This window comes from Zonotrichia albicollis, chromosome 5 (assembly GCF_047830755.1).
Source record: "Zonotrichia albicollis isolate bZonAlb1 chromosome 5, bZonAlb1.hap1, whole genome shotgun sequence".
NCBI classification, from domain to species: Eukaryota; Metazoa; Chordata; class Aves; order Passeriformes; family Passerellidae; genus Zonotrichia; species Zonotrichia albicollis.
In genome coordinates, this window is record NC_133823.1 from 31302607 (window position 1) to 31322522 (window position 19916).

Consider the following 19916-nt stretch of genomic DNA (forward strand, 5'->3'; position numbering starts at 1 on the left):
GTTTTTATTTTTATTTTACTGACTTTAAAGAAATATGAAAATTGTCACTTAAAAAAAAAGCGGAAGGAAAATGGATTTGAAAAAAATCACTATTTTGAAATTAAGAACTAAATAAAAACTGGAATTAGCTCAGAGTAAATGGATATCTGTAAATTGAGATTTATCTGTGCCATGAAGACCCATATTTAACAAATTAGTGTCTCCTTTCAAAAAGATCAAGCTCTGCAAGTGTCTCTTTTGGTAAGTGAAGGTTCTACTTGACTTGCCAAAAGAGAAGGGTGTCATAGTTATTCCATTTTCCTCATGAGTATTGCTTTATATCAGAGGTGTTTCCTGCTTTGAAGAATCAGCACATGGCCCAGTGCTGCATGCCACCTGCCCTGTGATGTGACTGCCGTGCTCCTGGAAGGGCTGTCTGGAACGAGTTCACTCTGTGACATGGTGGATGGCTTTCCAGCAATTATTTCTCTTCTCCTGCCTTTGGCTCTACAGCTGTTTTTGTGTCCCCAGTCAGGTTCTATCTGGATATTTTTCTGTCCTAGTCGGGTCAGTTTGGTAGTCACTTCCTAGAAATAGTGTGGAATGACTGTAGTGAAATGCTGCGTACCTCAGATGGGGCTCCTAAGTGTAACTTGGGAGCAGCAATAGGGAGTTAGTTCCCTGTTAGTTGCCCTGTCTTGCTTCAATGATTTCTAAGTATATTGTGCCTGAATATCCCAATAGGGAGGTTGTCTTGCCAACATCTTACCTATAAATCTGAGCACATGGTCAAAGGAAGGAAGGAAGGAAGCCAGAAGTGTTGTCCATGGGGAGCACTGGGAAGATTTCTAGGGGTGGATGACATGAGACATTGGTGAGTTGCAGGTATTGCTGTCAATGTGGAAATAGTGCCATAAAAGATTCTAGTAAATTGCATTAAAATTTGTTATTCTGAGGCTACATCACTACCACATACAAGCTAGCTGATTTCTGGATAGCTTTGTGTGTCCTTGTGAACTGTTGTCAAGGGATGTCTCATTTAGAAGTATGCAGGAATGAATTTCCAACTGGTGTACAGTCTGGAGATGTTTAAAGTATTCAATCATCATAATTTTGTTTTCTGATAGAAGTGGAAATGATACATTGCTTAGGGAAAATTGTTTTCTAATTGTGAGTTTGAAAAATAGAATTGGTTATAAGTGTTGATGAACTTGCTATTTTATATAATTTATGTGGAAACAAGGAAATAGCCTGTCGGAAGTGTTACATCCCTTTTCAGGTGTGCCTATGTGACCTTTCTAAGTATATAAGTTATTTCAGTATATGTCTAATATTTCAGTGTCAAGTGCTTAGAGTTCTGTAGATTTGGAAATGCTGCATGCTGAAAATCATGAAAAAGCTAATTTTTGATGTATCTTTGGAAGTAGGCTAGCTTGGTCTTTTATTTTATGCTGTTAAAGTTTCACTTAACTTCCCTTCTCTGACATACTTTTGTCCAATAAAAGGGCAAATTGATTTGGATAATTATTTAACAATTGATTAAATTAACTTTCACTTGAAAGTTTTATGGGCTCTGTATGGCAATGTGAAAATTTATTGCACAGTTACAGCTGAAGGTAGCACTTGTGATGAGCAATGATAACACAGCACACAGTATGGTGTGCTGTGTTATGCTCATGGTTGTGCACAAGATCTTTTGCTGTTTATTTGCCCTGTCTTGTTCTCAAATTTCCAAAAAAAGAAGTGTATTGCACCTGAAAATCTTGCAAATACTGAAATGATTTGAAGACAATGATAATACAGAATAAGGTTAGTTACAGTAGTGTATGTTGCTGTCCTTGTAATGAGGTAAAATTGTCTTTACATATTTAGCTTTAATCTTTCCATTTTCTGTTCAGATTTAGAGGCAGTTATGTAAGTTGTGAACGGATTGTATGGAATAGAGTGACTCACCAAGACAGAACATAATGCTCATAGCTGTGTTGGTACAGGGAAGTGCTCAATGACTCAGCTATAGAAGAGTCTGCTAATTAGAGCTGCTGTGCATGTGGATTTAGATGAATATCTGCCCTGAAGCTGTCCAGCACACTTTCTGACACCTCCTATTGCATGAATTACTGGGCAGGCTTTGCTTTGGGTTGGGCATATCACCTTTAAGGATGTTAAAGGAGCTCTTCAGTTTTCCTTGTTATACCTTGCAGTTCTCTGTTTATTTAATATTTTTGTTGTCTGTTCTTGGCAGCTGCTGCAATGGGGATGAAGCACGAACTCTTTGTGCTTTGCCCTCCCAGTAGCATACCAAAATTTGAGGCTTTGCTTTTGAAAGGTCTTCTAGTTTTGCCTTAATCCTTTCATTGGTATCTTCTCATTATAGGAGTAATCCCTCTGTCAAAATTCTGTCTACTCACGGGACAAGATCACAGTTTACATCTCAGTTTACATCTCAGTTTGGGAAGGTCTCATTTGAACATGTTTTTAGCCTGAGGAGTCATCAGACCAAATCAGGCCCTGGGAATGGTTTCTGGGTGGTGTTGGTCTCTGCGGGCTAGCTGACTGCTCCGACCTACCCCAAGGTCAAGTTGGTTTTCTTTGACTGTGCTGCTGTGCTGTAGGGACAAACACCAGCAATCCCAACTTACTTTCATTTTATGTTGTTACTAATATTGGTATGAATGCTAGCAGGAAGATATTTTGTTAAAAAATGGCTGCTTATGATTTGAGTTTTAAAAAGCGAAATTGTAGGAGAAGTTGTGATGCTTAAAGAAGATAAATATTTTATTGCAGTTATAAGAATGTACTCCTGTCTATATTTTGCAGACTTACATGTTAATTGATATTTCAGTTCATAGAATGAGCCATCCTACTACATATTGCAGCCCTATGGTATTTAGCAAATAATTTCTTTTTTCCAGACATCTTGAAAGTTGTGAAAGATGCTTTTATTGTCACTGTACATGCTCATTGACTCATACCATGTGTGTACATCTATAAACATAATATAGTTCAACTCTCTTTTTTGAAAATTATACAACCTACTTATTTTCCTCTTTGTTTAGTGCTGGTGAGCTAATTGGCTGCAGGTTGCAAACTTGTCTGCTTTTGTAGCAGTGTTTTGTGTTTATAAGACCTTTTAGAAAGTGCTGTTTAACTGAGAGCTTTTGAGCTGTGTGAAAGCAGAGCAGAACTGTATCTGCTGGTTAAGTGTCTTCTCTATTTTAACAGCTCCACAAAAATCCTTCTCCACTGTTGCAGGAAAACATGTATTTACTGCATAACCAGGTTTTGTCCACCTTTCAGAAACTGCTGCGTGTATTTTCGCTGTTGAATTTGTTTAAGTGTATCATGTTGGGTCCCTATAAAACATATGAAAATAGAAAACAAAACCAAAAACTACCTGGCATGATATTGTCTTTATCAAGTGCTGGACAAAAAGGTCCATTTTCTTTTTTCTTAAGAACCTTTATATAATAAAAGCTATTTGGATTATTTTTTCTCTGCAATTAATACTGTCTCAGATATTCAACAGATATTTCTTAAGTTCACTCGCAGTCTTGCATTTTCAAAATAAACAAAAAAGCCACCTGGAATATCAAGTTGTTGTGATCACTGAATAAATAGGTAGGATAAGAGATAATATGACACAACCTTAAATAAGTAGAGGTACATTAAGTTCTGTTTGGATCACTTTAAAAGTTTTTCTATTCATTTGTTTCAGTTTTATTTCCTTGCCTAGTCAATTGATTATCAGATTCTTGTTAATTTTCCAGATGAAACATATTAATTAAATATGTGTGAAAAATGACTGAACAGCTGAACTGATCAAGTCTGTCAGAAGTTCCTTGGAGGGAGCTACTAAAGCTCTTAATCCTAACATGCTCTTAGCAAAGCCTTTAACATCATGCCTTGCATACCCAAACAATCCTCTGCTTGCTTTCTGTAATGTTAACATTGGTTTGTGACATGATGAAGTATACAGAGTGACTTCTTCAGATGGTTTCAGGCCATAAAAGCTTTAAGGCAGGAGATAAAACTATGGTCTTCTCTTGTTACAAAGTATTTTGACGCTTAAACTGCCATTCCCAAAAATTATAGGATATTTTTAATAGTTATGGGGGATAGTTTTTAAACCTTTTTGATAATTCTGTTGGGGTTGTGCTTTGGGCTTTGAAGGGCACAATTAATATTCAGTGCAGGCCTTTAGTTGGAAAAAAGGTGAAATTTTAAAAAACAATTATCAGCTCCCTTTTTGTTTCAGTTGATGATTGCTTGGACTACATTGAAGTTAAAGAACATCCAGTAAACTGTTGTTTCTTTTGCTATGTAAAGTTGAATTAATTCAGAAGATCAGAGGTGTAGTTCAGTAAAAGTAAAGTGACACTTATTAAATTGTTGCTAAAGTCAAATGAGATCTTTTTATCAAGGTTTCTGTGTTTTGGCATGTTTATTGCCTTCTGCAAAACAGAATTGCCTTGAGTAAAATGAGCCAGTGGCCTGAAGAAAGTTCCAAACTTTCCATTGTATTTTAATCAAATAATCTTATCTATTTCTGATCTTAGTGGTTACTCATATTTCTTTAGTATGTGTCTGCTATTGGTCACATATTTGTTTATGCTTACGTGACACTTGTATCAGGACTTATTATTATATTACTGTCATTATATTATGGTAAACTCAACCTGGTCCTTGGTTGCTAATCAAAAACAAGACAATGCACCAGATGCTTAACAAAAATAGCTTTCTTTTCCTTTCTAAGGCAACACAGTTACTCCACACTGCCTGAACACTATGGTGTATTTTACATATGTACACACAAATTTGATGACTTTATGTCAGACAAATTCAACAAATTAGTATTTCTATATTTGAATTTTCATCTTTAAGTGATTATTACCACAGTGAAGTGGCAAAAGCGATAAAGATGCATCACCAGGACTAGGGAAGATATTTTCCTTTTTCTACTTTAATGTTAGTAGGAAGTTTGATTTGCCTTGGGTTTTGCTATTTATACATCAGTATTGCACACAGAAACCAAAGTGATTTCTGCTAATGCATTTCTGTCAGCAGGCTATCTTTTGCATCATTCTTTGTTAATTTGGAATCTTCCTTTTGTTAACGCTCAATATCAAGAGGAAAGAAAAGTGGCCTTGCTACTAAGCTTTAGCGCTTCATTGAGTTTGGTGTGGGCAATCTGTATGACTTCTGCTGGGGCACCTTGTGTCTCTACAGACAGAAATGTTAATAGTTTCTTCCTTTTACAACTTTGTTCTCATTGTTCAAGTTTGCAATCTGTCCATGTGCTTATACAGAGGTCCTCATTATGAATGGCATTCAACAGAAAACTTCAGAAGATGTTTATAAAAGTAAATAATATTTAGCTCAAACAGATGGAGACTACTGACTTTCTTCTTTCACTGTTCAAAACCCTGATAATCTGAGATTTTTTTTTCCAAGGAGCTTAAGTGAAAAGAGACACAAACATCTTGAGCTGTCACTGGCTTTGTGTCTTGATGGATGTGACGATAAAACCATCACTGGTGAGAACAGGTTAGCTAGAGGAAGGATGTCCCCAGTGTGTCCAACGTGAGCATGAGAACAGTGACCCTCGGAAGGATAGTGTTTCACAATGTGCTAGACTGAACAGTTTCAGTAATTGTCTCAAGTGCTTGTGGTTTCTAAGAACCATTATCTTGTGTAAAAAAATTTATGTGTGTAGAAATATTAATATTTGGAGGAAACATAAAATGTTGGTTTTGCCGTGAATTGAAAAGGTTAGTTTTTAATTTCACTAATAATTTCATTATTACCACTGTGCAGATGGTCTGGGGATGTTTTATAGGTACTTTACAAGGCAAGGTAAAGTCAGTGAACATAATTTCTCATAGTTGCCTTTTGTTCAGGAGAAATCAAGTAAACTGGAGGAGGCAATACAATATCTTGGACTTATTTAAACTACCAATCTTTTTGTTTAAGAAAAAACTATTCGTTTAAAGTGGGTTCAATTCAACACCAATGTGAGCAACTTATTCTGTGAAATGGGTAACTTTTGCAGCAATATGAAACTACTGTGATGAGAATATTGTCTGATGAGTGGTCTTTAAAGTGTGATATAAAAAGCAAACAGAGAAGAAGAAGAAGAATACATTTAAGAGCAATGTTTAGGATCAGTGTGAATGGAGGAACACTAGAGAGGTTGATTTGGTAATAGCTGGACTTTGGACTAGGGTTTATTTGGGTAGAAGTGAAGAAAGTTTTCTGTAGAGCTGTGTAACAAACAACCAAGCAGTTACTGATGTCTCCCTTGATGGGGGAAAGAAGGAAAGGAGTTGAAGGTGAAACTGAGATTGAATCCAGGGGTTTGTGACTCTGAGGGAACAGGAAAAGGAGGAATTTGGATCAAGATGATAAACAACCACTTTTGTTAATTGGTACATGCTCTGTTGTCTTCATTCCCAGCAGTTAAGAATATGGCTGTTGAGTTCAGCTTTAACGCTAAGTTTAAATTGGCAGGGAGATCTCAGGATAAAATCTCTGCAGAAATAGGCGGAGATGAATGTTTGAGGTTATAGATCCCTAATTCCTGGAAGTGGGATTGTATCATGGTCCACTGAGTTGTAGAGGCAACTTAGGGAAGATGAGTTACCTATGAAGAAGTGAAAAAGAAGAAACCTGAAAGAAAAAGAAAAGAGAGAAGAAATCCACCAAAAAGGTCAAAGAAAATTTAAAAAGAGATTGGAGCTTTGGAAAGTAAAGAATTTGAAAGCATCCTAATTGTGAGATTAACTGCAAAAGGAAAACATACAAATAAATTGAGGGGAAAAATAAAAAATAAAGGGTTTTAGCATTTTCCTTTTCTCAGTTTAAAAGAAAACAGATTTAATGATCTGAGCAAAACATAATGTAACATAGAAAGCGACTGAAGCATAATAAAAACTCCTTCAATAATTACTATTTTTAGAAAGATATTAGGAAACATAAAGGTTCTGTTTTGTCAGACATTTTACTTCATAGTTCAAATATTGATATCTCAGGGTCTTTTATACTTTTTTTATTTACACAGAGAAAACTACATGCTAAAAAATTATTTATAGAATGACTCTAGATTTAAGTTACTGCATTTAGGTAATGTACAAAGAAACCATATAGACGAAGATTCTGGAATAAGTTATTAGCCGTTCACTAGGTAGTTTTCTTATTTTCTCCACATAAAAATGTAGATCAGTAAGGAAATATATGTGATGTAAATATATATTTGTCATATACTTTCCCAAAAGTTGTAAACTTGGCATTATATTCTTCAGATTGACTTTATTGTCCAATAATTCTTTAATTAAATTGAGCTCTTTTTTATTTAAAGCTGTCTTTTGGGGAGATATTGCCTTAGATGATGAAGACTTAAAAATCTTTCAAATTGACAGGACGATTGACCTTACGCAGCACTCCAACGAAAGACTTGGCCATAACACAGGTATGCTATTTCAAACTTGTTTTAATTTATTTTTGCTGTTACTTAATTCTGAAGACAATTCTGTGTTTTAAATGTGGAAAGTCAGTATAATGTCTTGGATAACTTGAGTTTACACTTTAAAAAGTTGTTAAACAAAAGTTATAGATTCACATTAGGGAAAAGAGAAGCAAAATATTTAATTTTATTCAAGCATTTCTGTTTAAAAATGTCTTGTTGAGTTGAGGAACAGAAACTTGTAGGAAGATTAGAGTCTACTCTGCAGGTGGTCATGTGGGAAAGGAAATTGTACAAAGCTTTGATTTCATCACTGAAAGTTCCTGATAGCAGAGCCCAAACACACTATGGAGAACATATGTGGTATCCTGGAGGCAAAATTGGAAGCCTAGCATTGCAACCTCTCCTTTTGCTTTTTTTTTTTACTGTTTCATCCAGTTCTGTACCCAGACCTAGAGGAAATGCTAGAATGTGTTCATCATCCTTGCTAGACATGCAAAAAACTAAAAAACCTTCTATTTGACATTTTAATAATATTTCTATGCTATTGTTAACACACAATGCATTAGCACCAGAAGCTGCAATCTGATTAACAGAGGCAGCTGGGTATTCAGACAGATAGATAAAGAGATTTTTTTTTATGTGTAAATGTCTGTTTACAAGAGAGCAAACATAATCCATGCCTAAATGGATGTCTGTCTAATGTCTAAAAATATTGATGCTTTCAGGCCGTGATTAGTAAATTGACAACTGAGAATTTGTGAACTTTCAGGTTATGATACAAAAAAAGCCAACTTACTGAGAAAAAGTCTGGAAAAAATGTTATTAAAAAATGTAAAAATTTATTACTGAAATTTGTTTTCTGATAAGCATGTTTTATGTATGCCTGAACTGAGCTACCATAAATTATTCCTGATATGTGGAAAAAAATTTTTAGACCAAAGAATCAAGTTTGAATTTAAGCTTTCAATATTGATATACTTAAAAATATTTTTATTCATTCTAGGTAGATATTGTGATTAGAGTATTTTTATGACAACTTCAAAATGTATCTCCTTTACATCTACTTGTTTTTCCAAAACAGGAAAACTTTTGATCATCTAGATCTGGACTAGATGTTAAAATGCTAATGGAATTAGTGGTCTCTCTGCTCTCCTGTCCTCCAACCAAATAGTTTTAATTGCTTTTGAAGATATCTCAGGCACCAGTTTTGTTGAAAAAATGCAGAACAACTTCGGTCATTTCCCCTTAAATTGGGGCCAGTCAAGTGATTTCTTTGGCTTGCTGACTCCCACTTCTTTTTGCTTTTCTACTTTTGAACTGCAAAATTGTTATTATTTTTTAATTTCCACACAAATATACAAATTTCTAAGCATTTAAAAATTATATTAAATTTTCTAATACTTATTTTTTTCCTTTTTTACCTGTTTTGTGACATACACATTATGTTTTCTTGTGGATGGTATCCTATTCAGGATATTAAATCACCCCGTTAAGTTTTGCTAATGCATTTGCATCAGTTGTTTCTACCTTTATTGCACAACAAGAGTCGATGCAATTGTGATGATCAGTGGGACTAAACTTTAGAGAACAAACTCTCATAAGTTAATGACTTCGTAACTGCTCTCAGTGAACCTTCAACATTCTTGATCTTTCCAAAAAGAGCATTAGAGAAGTCAATTTTACACTTCACATATGTAATTTATTTTTCCAAATTTACAAGATTCTTAATGTGTAATCTAGGAATTGTGTGCTCATCTCTCCTAATTCCAAAAGAGTAAAATTCTAACTAGCTCATTAGTATTGGGTAGCAACAGGAAAAGGAATAAAAGCAATCCTAGGTATCTGCAATCTAGAATACAAAATTTAGTCTTTGTTACAGACACAATGGCAATGAATTGTAAGCTTGATTTCTGAGCAATTTCTATAGTAGATTTTCACAGACTAAAGGTGATATCAGGTAGAAGGATTAGATACTTGGTTGTAAACCATCACGAGGAAGTGGTGGAGTCACAGTTGTTATTGCAACTCTAATTAAAATCCTGAGGCTCACAGGCTGTGATTCACATTGTGTGACTGCTCCTTTTCGTGAGGATTATCTGCCTGGATTTGCAGGGTCAGATAAATTGTGAGCTTCTTGGAGTATGGCTCTGTCATTTCATTTTTCATTTTGTACAAGCAAAATGCATAATCACCGTAAACAGAAAAGAAGAGTAAAGCTGATAACATTTATGTCTATAGTTTTAGAAGTCCAAACTGCCAAAAGTATCCTCCTTATCCTGCCTGAATTATGAGAAGATGCAGCAAATTAGAATTAAAACTTTTTTAGTCTATATGGCTTGGCAAGGTTGCATGTGAGACAGCTTAGTTAAGTGAGAGACTTTTTCTTTGGGTTTTCACTAAATGAAATACACAGACTGCAATAAGACAGAAGAGTGTTTTGGGGTTATTTTCCCCCTAAAAACATAGTATAACACTTTAGTAACTAATGGATTCTTTAGGCGTTTTTTATTTGCCAGTTGATGCTTATAATGATTTTTTAAAATATTTATTTGGAATGCTTGGCTATAAGCCTTATAAAATAAGATGAATGTGAACATGAGAGACAATTACATTAATGATGATCCATGTTCTATCCTTCGCACTTTATGTTATAGTTACCCTGTAACTTGTTGGAAAGGAATGTGTTGATCTATTACCTCATCTATTTAAAATGTTTTTAAAAATTTGGAAAATTTTTCCCAAGAGAGCCAGCAGCTATGTGACAGTGCAATGCAAATAATTAGGCACATTGTTATTCACTGAGCAGCCACACACTCACTTGCCTTATAGGGGATTTTCTCATCTGTAATATGAATTCAAGTTGCTGCTTAAAGATATTTTCTGCATAGATATTAAAATTTCTTATAGAAAGTTGGGAAATGCCTTTTTAGTGTTGCTGGAGGTTTCAGTGGTCTGGTTTTTTGTATATTTTTACCTTTTCAGTTGTTAAAGTATTTTAGAAACTCTCTTGTCCTATAACAAGTATTGACTTGTAAAATACAGCTTGCTGCAAACCTCTAAAATCACAAAACTTTCAGAACAATTCTGCATTATTTAATTGACTCGTGTAGTGTAGTCAGTGTTATTGCTTCTGCCTTACTGGTGTTTGAAAAGCCACTTGTAGCTGCAAAAGGTTTATGTGTGAAGGGAGGATGTAGCAGACTCAGATGCAGTAAACACAGAAATATGTTTTATTTCTGTAAATGGCATGGTAAATGTTAAAATAAACTACTTCCTATTTTAGGCTTTCATTGGCTGCTGTAATTACACAGACGTATACGTGTATATACCTGCCAGGTCTTACTGCAGTATACACCAGCATGTGATGTTTCAAGGCCTTAAAATTGCATTGGCATCTCTATTTGCATGCTAGCAAAGAAAAACAAATATTTCATGGCAAAATCAACCATATTAAGTTTTGCTGGGTTGGTTTGTTTGTTTGTTTTCTGATGGAACTTTGACTGTTTGCTTTTTTTCCTTCCCCTCCCTTGAAATGAGAAAATTATGGAATGCATTCAGGAAATTTCTTTGAGAGTAACCCTTTTAGCTGTCAATCAATATGGCTCTGAGGATGTCAGGGTCAGCAGGAAGAAAAAAAGCTCCAAATAATAATTAGATGATGTAATTGTCATGACTTGCCTGAATAACAAAGACATGTTGGCTTACATTCATGGAATGCATATTAGAAAAATTTTCAGCTAATATGTATTTTTATCACATTGTCAAGAGTACTTGAAATGTTTTTATGGAAATTATCGAAGAATATGAAGCTTCCTTTAGGATGCCTCTCTAGGCTGATATGGTTGCTGAGTGTGTAAAATTCCACAGTTTTAACTTTTGGAAATTCCTTTCTTTTTTTTTTTTCTTTTCTTTTTAAAGGTGGCTTTGGAGAGCATGGCATGTCAAAAAAACCTGGTGCCCTCTATCAGCTCATAGAGAGGATAAGAAGATTTGGCTCTGGTATTTTCACTGTTTAAATTAGCAAGTTGCCTGATGTGATAGTGTATCATGAACATTAATGATGATAGTACTTTAACACTTTAAAACCTTTCTGTATTACTATTGGCATAAACAAATTAAAAAATTATTAGTGCAAGAATAGTAATGAAGAAATTAACTATTTAGAGTTCTTCTTCCAACATGAAATCTGAAAGCTAAAGCACGTAGTTTTAAATGTTATGTTAAAAATTGCTTAACTTTGTTTTATGACTGTGTTCACAGTTATGGGCTTAACTAATGTCAATACAGTGTCTTTTCACTGCAAGTAGACTATGCTGCAAAGCTGTTAATTTAGTTTGTTTCCTACTTTTTTCTGGCTCCAGGTGGGGCACTCTGATGATTCATACTGTAAAGCATTTGTGGTGTGTTGTGCTGAACAAGCATATTTTTCTATTAATCATACTCTTGTCAGTATAAATGTAGTTAAATTGAGCAGCACATAGAAGTGGAATCTCCCCTAACTCTGGCTGAGTTTACACTCTATATTTGATGCAAGAAGACATCACTTTAATGTTGTGTGAAACCTCACTTCAAAAAGGAAATTATATGCAACTCCATTGTAATTGCACCATGTTGTGTTACTCAGAGCACGGTAACTGCCTTTGCAGAGATGCTTTGATATACAATCTTCATTCTTTAAACAAGAATTAAAATTTTAATATTGCATAAATTCTTGTCATCTTTTGGGTGCAGTTTGGAATAAATTTCTTGCTTAGACCTCTACAGAGCACAGATAAAAGTAATTTGGAATAGTAAAACATCTAAGTAAGTATGTGATGTGGTTCAGTAATGACTGCATACTAAGTGTAAAAATAGTTTTCCGTAAAGTCTGCCTATACTTTAGACACTTTGTGTGTAATTTCTTGTGTAATTTTCATTTACACACTCATTTAATTACAAAGATTAGTCATTTGCTTTACCTATATATTTGGTTGGGGTTTTTTTTAAACCCTGGAATTTTCTGTATAATTCCTGGTACAATTCCAGTTACATGTTGGCTGTCACAAAGGCAGACTTTTCTTCCCAAGTATCAGAGCTTCCTCCCTGCCTTGTGCTGTAGCTTCTTCCTGGTCTTCCTATTGCTGCTCTCTCAGCCTTGGGGCTGTGCCGACATTCCTTACCATGACTCTGCCCTGGAATCCTCCCCGATTCTGACATGGTCATTAACACTCAAGTGCAGCTGGTACCACAGTGGATTCTCTCCAAGGGAAAATGTAATCTTCCACCAGGAGTAAGAAAAAAGGCTTTAACTGCACTGAGTAGGATTTGTTAACCACTTTTTGAGGGATCCATTTTGATCAACTGGCCAGATCTCCAAACCAACTTAGAAATTGCTCAGAAACACCTGTTATGGTGTCCAAATCCTTGTCTAACTACCTTTTTCCTTTCCTGTTCTCGCAGTAGGTTTCAGCTGATTTAGAAAGATTTGCCTGTAATGGGATGAATCGTGGTAGTATCCCTGAAAATGGTAGACAATTTTTTCTCTTGTAAAGAAATTCCAGCCATAAGTAAAACCTACCTGTGGGGTTCCAAATGTTAGTGTATGAAAAATGTATGATTTCTTACTGCCCAGTGCTTTAAAGATGGTCATTGTACTTGCTTTTTCCAGATCATACAATAAAAATGAAAGGGAGAGTGAATGTCTTGATTAGTTTGAGTCTGTCCAAACTCTGACATTCTTTGCTGGAAAAATCCTCATTTATTTAAAAAAAACAGACCAAAACAAAAGCCAGAGGAAATTAAATGCAAAAAACACCACCACAACCACAGGGAGTGTGATTTCTTAAATATTTTTATAAAATGAGAAAATTTAGTTGCACTTATGCAATGTACATTCCAGTTGATAAACATATGTGCAAGATTGTTACTCTAGATACAGTCCAAAAAAATAAAGATTCAGACTTCATGTCTTTCTCAGAAAACTGTGTAATAATAGACTGTCATGTAACACCCATGTCCTGCTTTGAAAGGGTATAAAGAAATCTGAGTTTGACCTGTTAGAAAAGAATTTTCATGTGTGTGTGATCTCATTCAGTGTTTTAATTATCACTGCAGGTTTTGAGCAAAATAATACATCTAAAGGAAGAACTACTGTAAAATTCTCAGGGAAAAATGAGAAAAACCGATTTCCCAGAGCTGCTACATCACGAACAGAAAGAATATGGCCAGGTGGTGTCATTCCATATGTAATAGGAGGAAATTTCACTGGTAAGCTTTGTGCTTTGCATGAAAAGAGGAAAGATAATTTTTTAAAAATTTCCTTCCTTTTTTTTTTTAATTTTTAGAAGTGAAGTCATACTATGGAAGTCAGAAGAAGGGTTTCTGTTGGAACAGGCCTGAAGTACATCTGTTTTGAAAATATTAGTCATACTTAATTGTTTGCAAAGGCAAGCTACATAATAAAAAATGTATAGCAACATTTTAGAGAGGGAAAGCTCTGTTTCTTTACCTAATATTTCTTGTTGCACATTTGTTTCCATGACCCTAAGTAATCGAATGTCAAGGAATTTTTTTTTAATGCAGTATATTTAGCACAATAATATCTTCAGTTTAACCAGTGTGACGTATTCTTCTAAACCGATTTCACTTAACAAACTGACTCAAATGTGTTTTGTCATTCCTTAATTTGGTTTTCAGTTGGGTACACACAGACACTGTATATGACAGAAATAAAGACTGGATGCCTTACATATAAAATTCTTCTCAGAAAACTATAGAAGAAGTTAAAACATTTGTTATCCTTGGAAAAGGTAAACAGGTCAATATCAATGTGGATGTAAGAGATAATTTAAAACAAAAATGGAGCAAGGAAAGCAAAGAGATAAGGGAAAATATATGAAACAGCATCTTCCCTGTATATGATAATACAGGGAACAAAAAGAAACATGCAAATGCTCACACATTGTATATGTCATTCCTTTCAAACTGACAGCTACAGTCAGGCTTTCAGTTTGGGTATTTACATAGTACTGTGCCAAATGTGACCTTTGCATTAGGATTAGTCTTCTGAAATAACTGTAGGAAACTAAATGAAAGCACCATATTAAAGATTTTGCCTTTCTCATCATAAAAGATAAATTCTAAAGCTTAGAAAAAATATCTTATAGATAAAAGAAAAGGGCAAGATGGGATGGAGTGACCTTTATTTTTTATTTTTTTTTTTTAGAATCTGATGTGATTTGAACTTGTTCTTTTTATAAAGTTTCAGGTTTTGTCTGTAAATTTTAAAAAGGTTAGATTTTTGTTTGTTTAATTATCTTATGTTTTATCCTGCAAGGAGAATGTATTTCTGCTAGCATATTATTGCCAGATAATACTCTTGTGAATTTTCAGCTCAGAAGAAATACAGATATATTCTCACATGTTGCCTCTATGTCAGTAAGCTTTGTCTTTTGTCACACAATGAAATTACATTGCTCTGCTCTCTGAAGTTTTGTTTTGTGCTGAGCGTTGGCCTGGATGATTCTGCATCTAGGGGATAGTTCTGACCTTTTCTGAATGTATTTCTCATTTTAAAATCAAATATCTAGGTGTGCTTTTACCAAATTCTGAATTTCCCACTTTTGGTGGATCATTTGTTTTCTGAGAGATTTTGATGCAAAGAAGGGGAGACTGGTAGCTGTTCACGACAGCCTTATTTTAATCAAATGTTTTTACCAGTATGCCTATTGGCATGGCTTAGATTTAGCTGGTGTCCAGACTTGAAGGCTGTAGGATTTCTTAAATTATTTTTGTTTCTACTAGATGGATAGCTATGATGTAAAGTTCATCAGTGTTGCTTGTTATTTTACTTTCTGTTTTTTTGGGCTTTTTTCCTCCCCCAGTGTGGTTCACTTGATAGTTTCATCTGGGAAATTGCTTAGTGAATGTTGTGCTGATGGAGGCACATAAGCAACACTGTATTTATTCTGCTGTCTTCCTCTGGTGTAACACAGTTGTGATCTTTATGGCAGGGTTTATGTTTACTGGGGTGTGTCAGGCAGTGTGAGCCCCCTTGCAGGCACATCTGTTACAATGAACTGACGGCCTGAGTATCCCTTTAGCTGGAATCTTGCCATACATGGGACTACTGGGACACACAGGGCCTTGTGATTCACTGACTACTTCCAGGCCCATATTCCTAGTACTGGTTGTGAGAGGGAAGGTGCAGCTGGGAGGCTGCCGTGGTTTCACCTGCTGCCCTTGCCGTTGCAGGCACGCAGCGCGCCATGTTCAAGCAGGCCATGCGGCACTGGGAGAAGTACACCTGCGTCACCTTCATCGAGCGCAGCGACGAGGAGAGCTACATTGTCTTCACCTACAGGCCCTGTGGGTAAGTGTGCACCTGTGGGAACACACAGTCCTGCTCTCAGCCTCTGGCTCACGGCCACGTCTGTCAGCTTTGTACCCATAAGGGAATATAAACTTCACAGGAAAATCAATAATGAATGCATTTCAATGATGCACTTGTTCTGCCTGGCTTTTAAGTTCATTGGAACAGGTATGTGTGGTAACTTTGTAAAGTTGCACCTCTATGGTCTATTTCTAGACAATTTTATCTTAATATATACACATATTATGTGTATATATTGTATATGACTTATTTCTTTCTTTCTGTCATGTTTCCAATATTCATATGCGTTGTTCTAAAGGTATTTCAGGTTTATTATTTGTTTATTCTTAGCTTTCTCAATGTCACATATTTACTGCTGAATTAAATATGGACATCTACCCCACATCCCTTTTCCAGCTAAATTGTTGTTTGTTGTAATTTTCACTCTCATATTGCTAGACTATCCTTGCCCAGATTTGTTTAATCACCAAACTATGGCCATTTTGTAGATTCCTTTCTCTGGGTCACTGATGTGTAAAAGTGAACAGAACAGTTTTTATTACTCAGGAGTGCAGCTTTCCATTAATCACCATGTTCCATCTTCAGATATTACTGCTCAAAAATGCCTCTGACAGCTATACTTGCTATTTATTCTGCTCAGAATTCTTAATTTTATATGGCGCTTAGTGCACTTTCTGAGTGCACTGTGTTCATTTCCCAAGAAGAGCGCACACTGCCTTACGGAAATTCTGTACTTCTGACAGTCACCTCCTGTTTGAGTTGTAGGCTCTGCAGTGAGCAGCTCTCTGTCTTACTGACTTCCTGATCATTGAGCCCTTTGCATGTCAACTTTTGAATCATAATAGGATAGGGTAGTGAAAAAAATTTTTGGGACCTCCTTGTGTTGTAGGAATGATCCTGGATGTATTTCATTTATAGTCTCTAAAATTACATGTAAAATTATCTGTTTGAAGCAGCCATTGTATTTTTCTTGAGGTACGGGACAGCATGATAAAATTTACCCCTGGGCTACTTTTGAAAGTATAAAACAAGCATTGCCTTTGCCTCTCAAAGTCTCTGAGCCTCAGATCCTCGCAGCAGGGGAGCTTCTTCTGTCTTGTGCCACTGTAGGTTTGCTGTAGACTCCCCTTAGAAACAGTGCCAAATTAAATGGACTTTTGTTCTGACCCAGCATGGGCATTATTTTAGTAAACGGCATCCCTGAGATAGGATTCACTCATTAAGTAGGATTCAGGGATACTGGCACACAGTTGGAAGAAAAATGGAAAGCAGAGAATAATCATGATGGTTCCCTTGCACATACAGAGGCAGAAAGCCATTTAAACGGAGTAGTGTGAAAAGTGTAAGTGTTTTCAGGCACTTTAGAAAGAGATCTATACGGGTATCTGTCAAATGTAAATCCTACAACTTCAAAATACCCAAGGCCAAATGACAAAAAAAATCTCTCAGCCAAAGAACTGTTCCTTAGGCTGCTTGATGTTTCATGGGATCAAATCACTTCAGGAGAAGGCAGGATTTTAACCAGCTTTAACTAGAAGGTTGGAATATCAGTATCCACCCCCAAAGTCTAGATTGCTCTTTTTCATTAATGTTCCTTAATTGAAGGGTACTATGCAAAATAGAGATAATTTACCAGAGCTGTAACAAGTTTAAAGTAAAACCAAAGAAGAGAGTGGCTATGAAAAGTCCATCATTGATGAAATAAAGCCAGGCCAATCAGAAGGGACAGCTGAATGATTTTTCTGGGGGCCCACAAGTCATTTCAGGAAGACCCAGATAAATAGGGACACACATTCTCTGGTGAGCAGGAACTGTGCACTACCCACCAGCATCCAGTGCTGACGCAGGATTTTCCATGGAAAGAGCCCAGACTGAAGTGACACCAAACCAACTGCAAGCACTCTCTGCTGCATGGCCAGTCGCATTGAAACTGATCTTCAGCTCTTTCCCATGGCACCCTGCTGTGTTGGTTTGTTAGCACATTGTGTCAGTATTGTTTGTACTACCATGGCAGCTAACGTTCACAGATGGCGGAGACTTTATTGTACTTAGCACTGTTGAAATTAAAAGCTCAATGATAAACCCTGCCCCAAAGAGCACACAGTCAAAACATAACACATTAACTGAAACAAAGTAGATAGTCATATATGTGGAAATTCAGGTGGTAGTATCTACAAAAGTCTCATATGACAGCATTAGCACGCTAGCAAGTGAAGTGTTACTGAGCCTTTGTAAACAATAAGGATATTTTGGAGTGTAATGCATCACATCTTGAAACAGTTCATGGGAAGATCATCCCAGAAGAGCAGTGATTAAAAAAGCATATTTGAAATATAGCAGCTGGTTATAAGAGATACATGACTTTCTTAAAATTGAGAGGTTCCATATCAGCAAGGAACAAGAGATAAGTTTTGATTATCATAGACCCATAGGACTGCAAAGGATCTCAGAAAGATGTCTAATGTATTCTTAAGACAGAAACAGTTATTCCTATATCATTACTGATATATGTTTATGTAACTTGGTTCTAAAAACCTGCAGAAATTAATATTTCACAGCCTTCTAGGAATTGTATTGCTCAGCATCCTCAATATAAGAATTGTAGGAAGTTTGGGCAGCATTTTTTTGGCATAGCTAAACAAGGTATTTTTTACTGCAATTAAAGGACGTTAATTTTTTTCCTTATGGTCATAGAAAAGAAATTCCTTTTTCTTTTAGAAGAAATCAATTATATAGTTTGATACTGTTGTTAAATCCCACTCTGTTCTATATTCTTGTGGGCTAGAAAACAATTCATTTAATCTTTCCTGGTAAATAATGTTTTCTAGGCCTTTAATCACACTGCTCTTTGAGATTCTTTTCAGCTAGTCCACATCATTCTTGAAATTGATAGCCCCAAATCTAGGGCATATTTGCCCACATAAGTTGTCAGTTCTGCTGAGCCAGTGCAAGAGATCATTCATGTAATTTGTAGCCTCTCCTTCCTCTTAGGTACCTAAGCTCAGTGCCTCCCTGTTTCTCATCAGCTGCCGTGTTCAGCACACGGTTGGTTGGGATGTCATTCCAAAAAAGAGCCAGAGGTCTTTCCACAACACAGACACCCCATCATTGGTTCCAGTCTTTACCAGGTTTTGCACATCTTAAGATGTCAAGTAATTCCATATTTCCCTTTCCAGATCTCTTGTATAATTTTCTAAAGGTGCTTGTCTTCACGGTATTTAGCAGTGTCTTCTATGAGTGCAAGCTTAAAAAGTGTTTTCTCTGTCTAACTTCATGTAATACTCCAAGCAGCTTTATATCCCCCTTGATATCAGCTTCTCTAGTTTGCTTACAGAGTTCAGAAAAAAGTCAAAAGCTTTACGGCCACATCCCTTTTTGCCATGAGATTAATTAAATCTGCTGAAGTTTCAAGCTACAATTATTTTCCATCATGTCTGGTTTATTTAACCTGAGTTTTAGAAAAGTTAATTATTAAAATATGGTTTAATAATATAGCTGAATCACTAACTCTGAAATTTGCTAATTAGTGATAGCCTTTTATATCCATAAACTGCAGATATGAAAATAAGAATATAGTATTAAGATGCTAGTGTTTGTGATTCTACTATCAAGCAGTGTACACTAGCATTAATACCAATTACAGCAAGTATTTATGCATCTAGTTGATTAAGGCAAAAAAACCTCGGTAACAGACTCAAAACACTATTTGCTCACTACTGCTTCTCTGTCCTTGTGTTTCTGCTTATCAAAGTGGAAGGGCCCAAAGACTCGGTCAGGGCACTTTTCTGCATGCAAAGCCAAAAAAGGGATATTGGGATGGCATCTAGTCACTATGTGTTAATAAATATTATTGAGTACAAGATCAAGCTTCTTTTTATGTAGTAGAACAAAAAAGAAAGGAGCATTTATATTCTTCTAGTAACTCAGTATGCCTTTGATCTTGGTTTGTTCTCCATTAGAAGACTTATACAATTTTTATGATGAAATTCAGATGACTTATTGCAATTGAAGTTTAAGTATTTGACAGTTTAAGTATTTGACAGATCCATTTGAGATACAGGAAAATAAAATCTCTTTCATATGCTTCTCCAAACATTGTAGAGT

General features: G+C 35.7%; 1 protein-coding gene across 2 annotated transcripts in view; it reads left to right on the forward strand.

Moving 5' to 3' along the window:
• TLL1 (tolloid like 1) overlaps positions 1-19916 on the forward strand; it is a 125342-nt gene that overhangs the window by 48998 nt on the left and 56428 nt on the right. For both annotated transcript variants that reach the window (XM_005486293.4, XM_074541210.1), the window contains exons 2-5: positions 7334-7444; positions 11360-11440; positions 13535-13687; positions 15674-15791. In XM_005486293.4, the coding sequence (XP_005486350.3) occupies positions 7334-7444; positions 11360-11440; positions 13535-13687; positions 15674-15791 (463 nt within the window). The remainder of the gene's footprint in view (positions 1-7333; positions 7445-11359; positions 11441-13534; positions 13688-15673; positions 15792-19916) is intronic.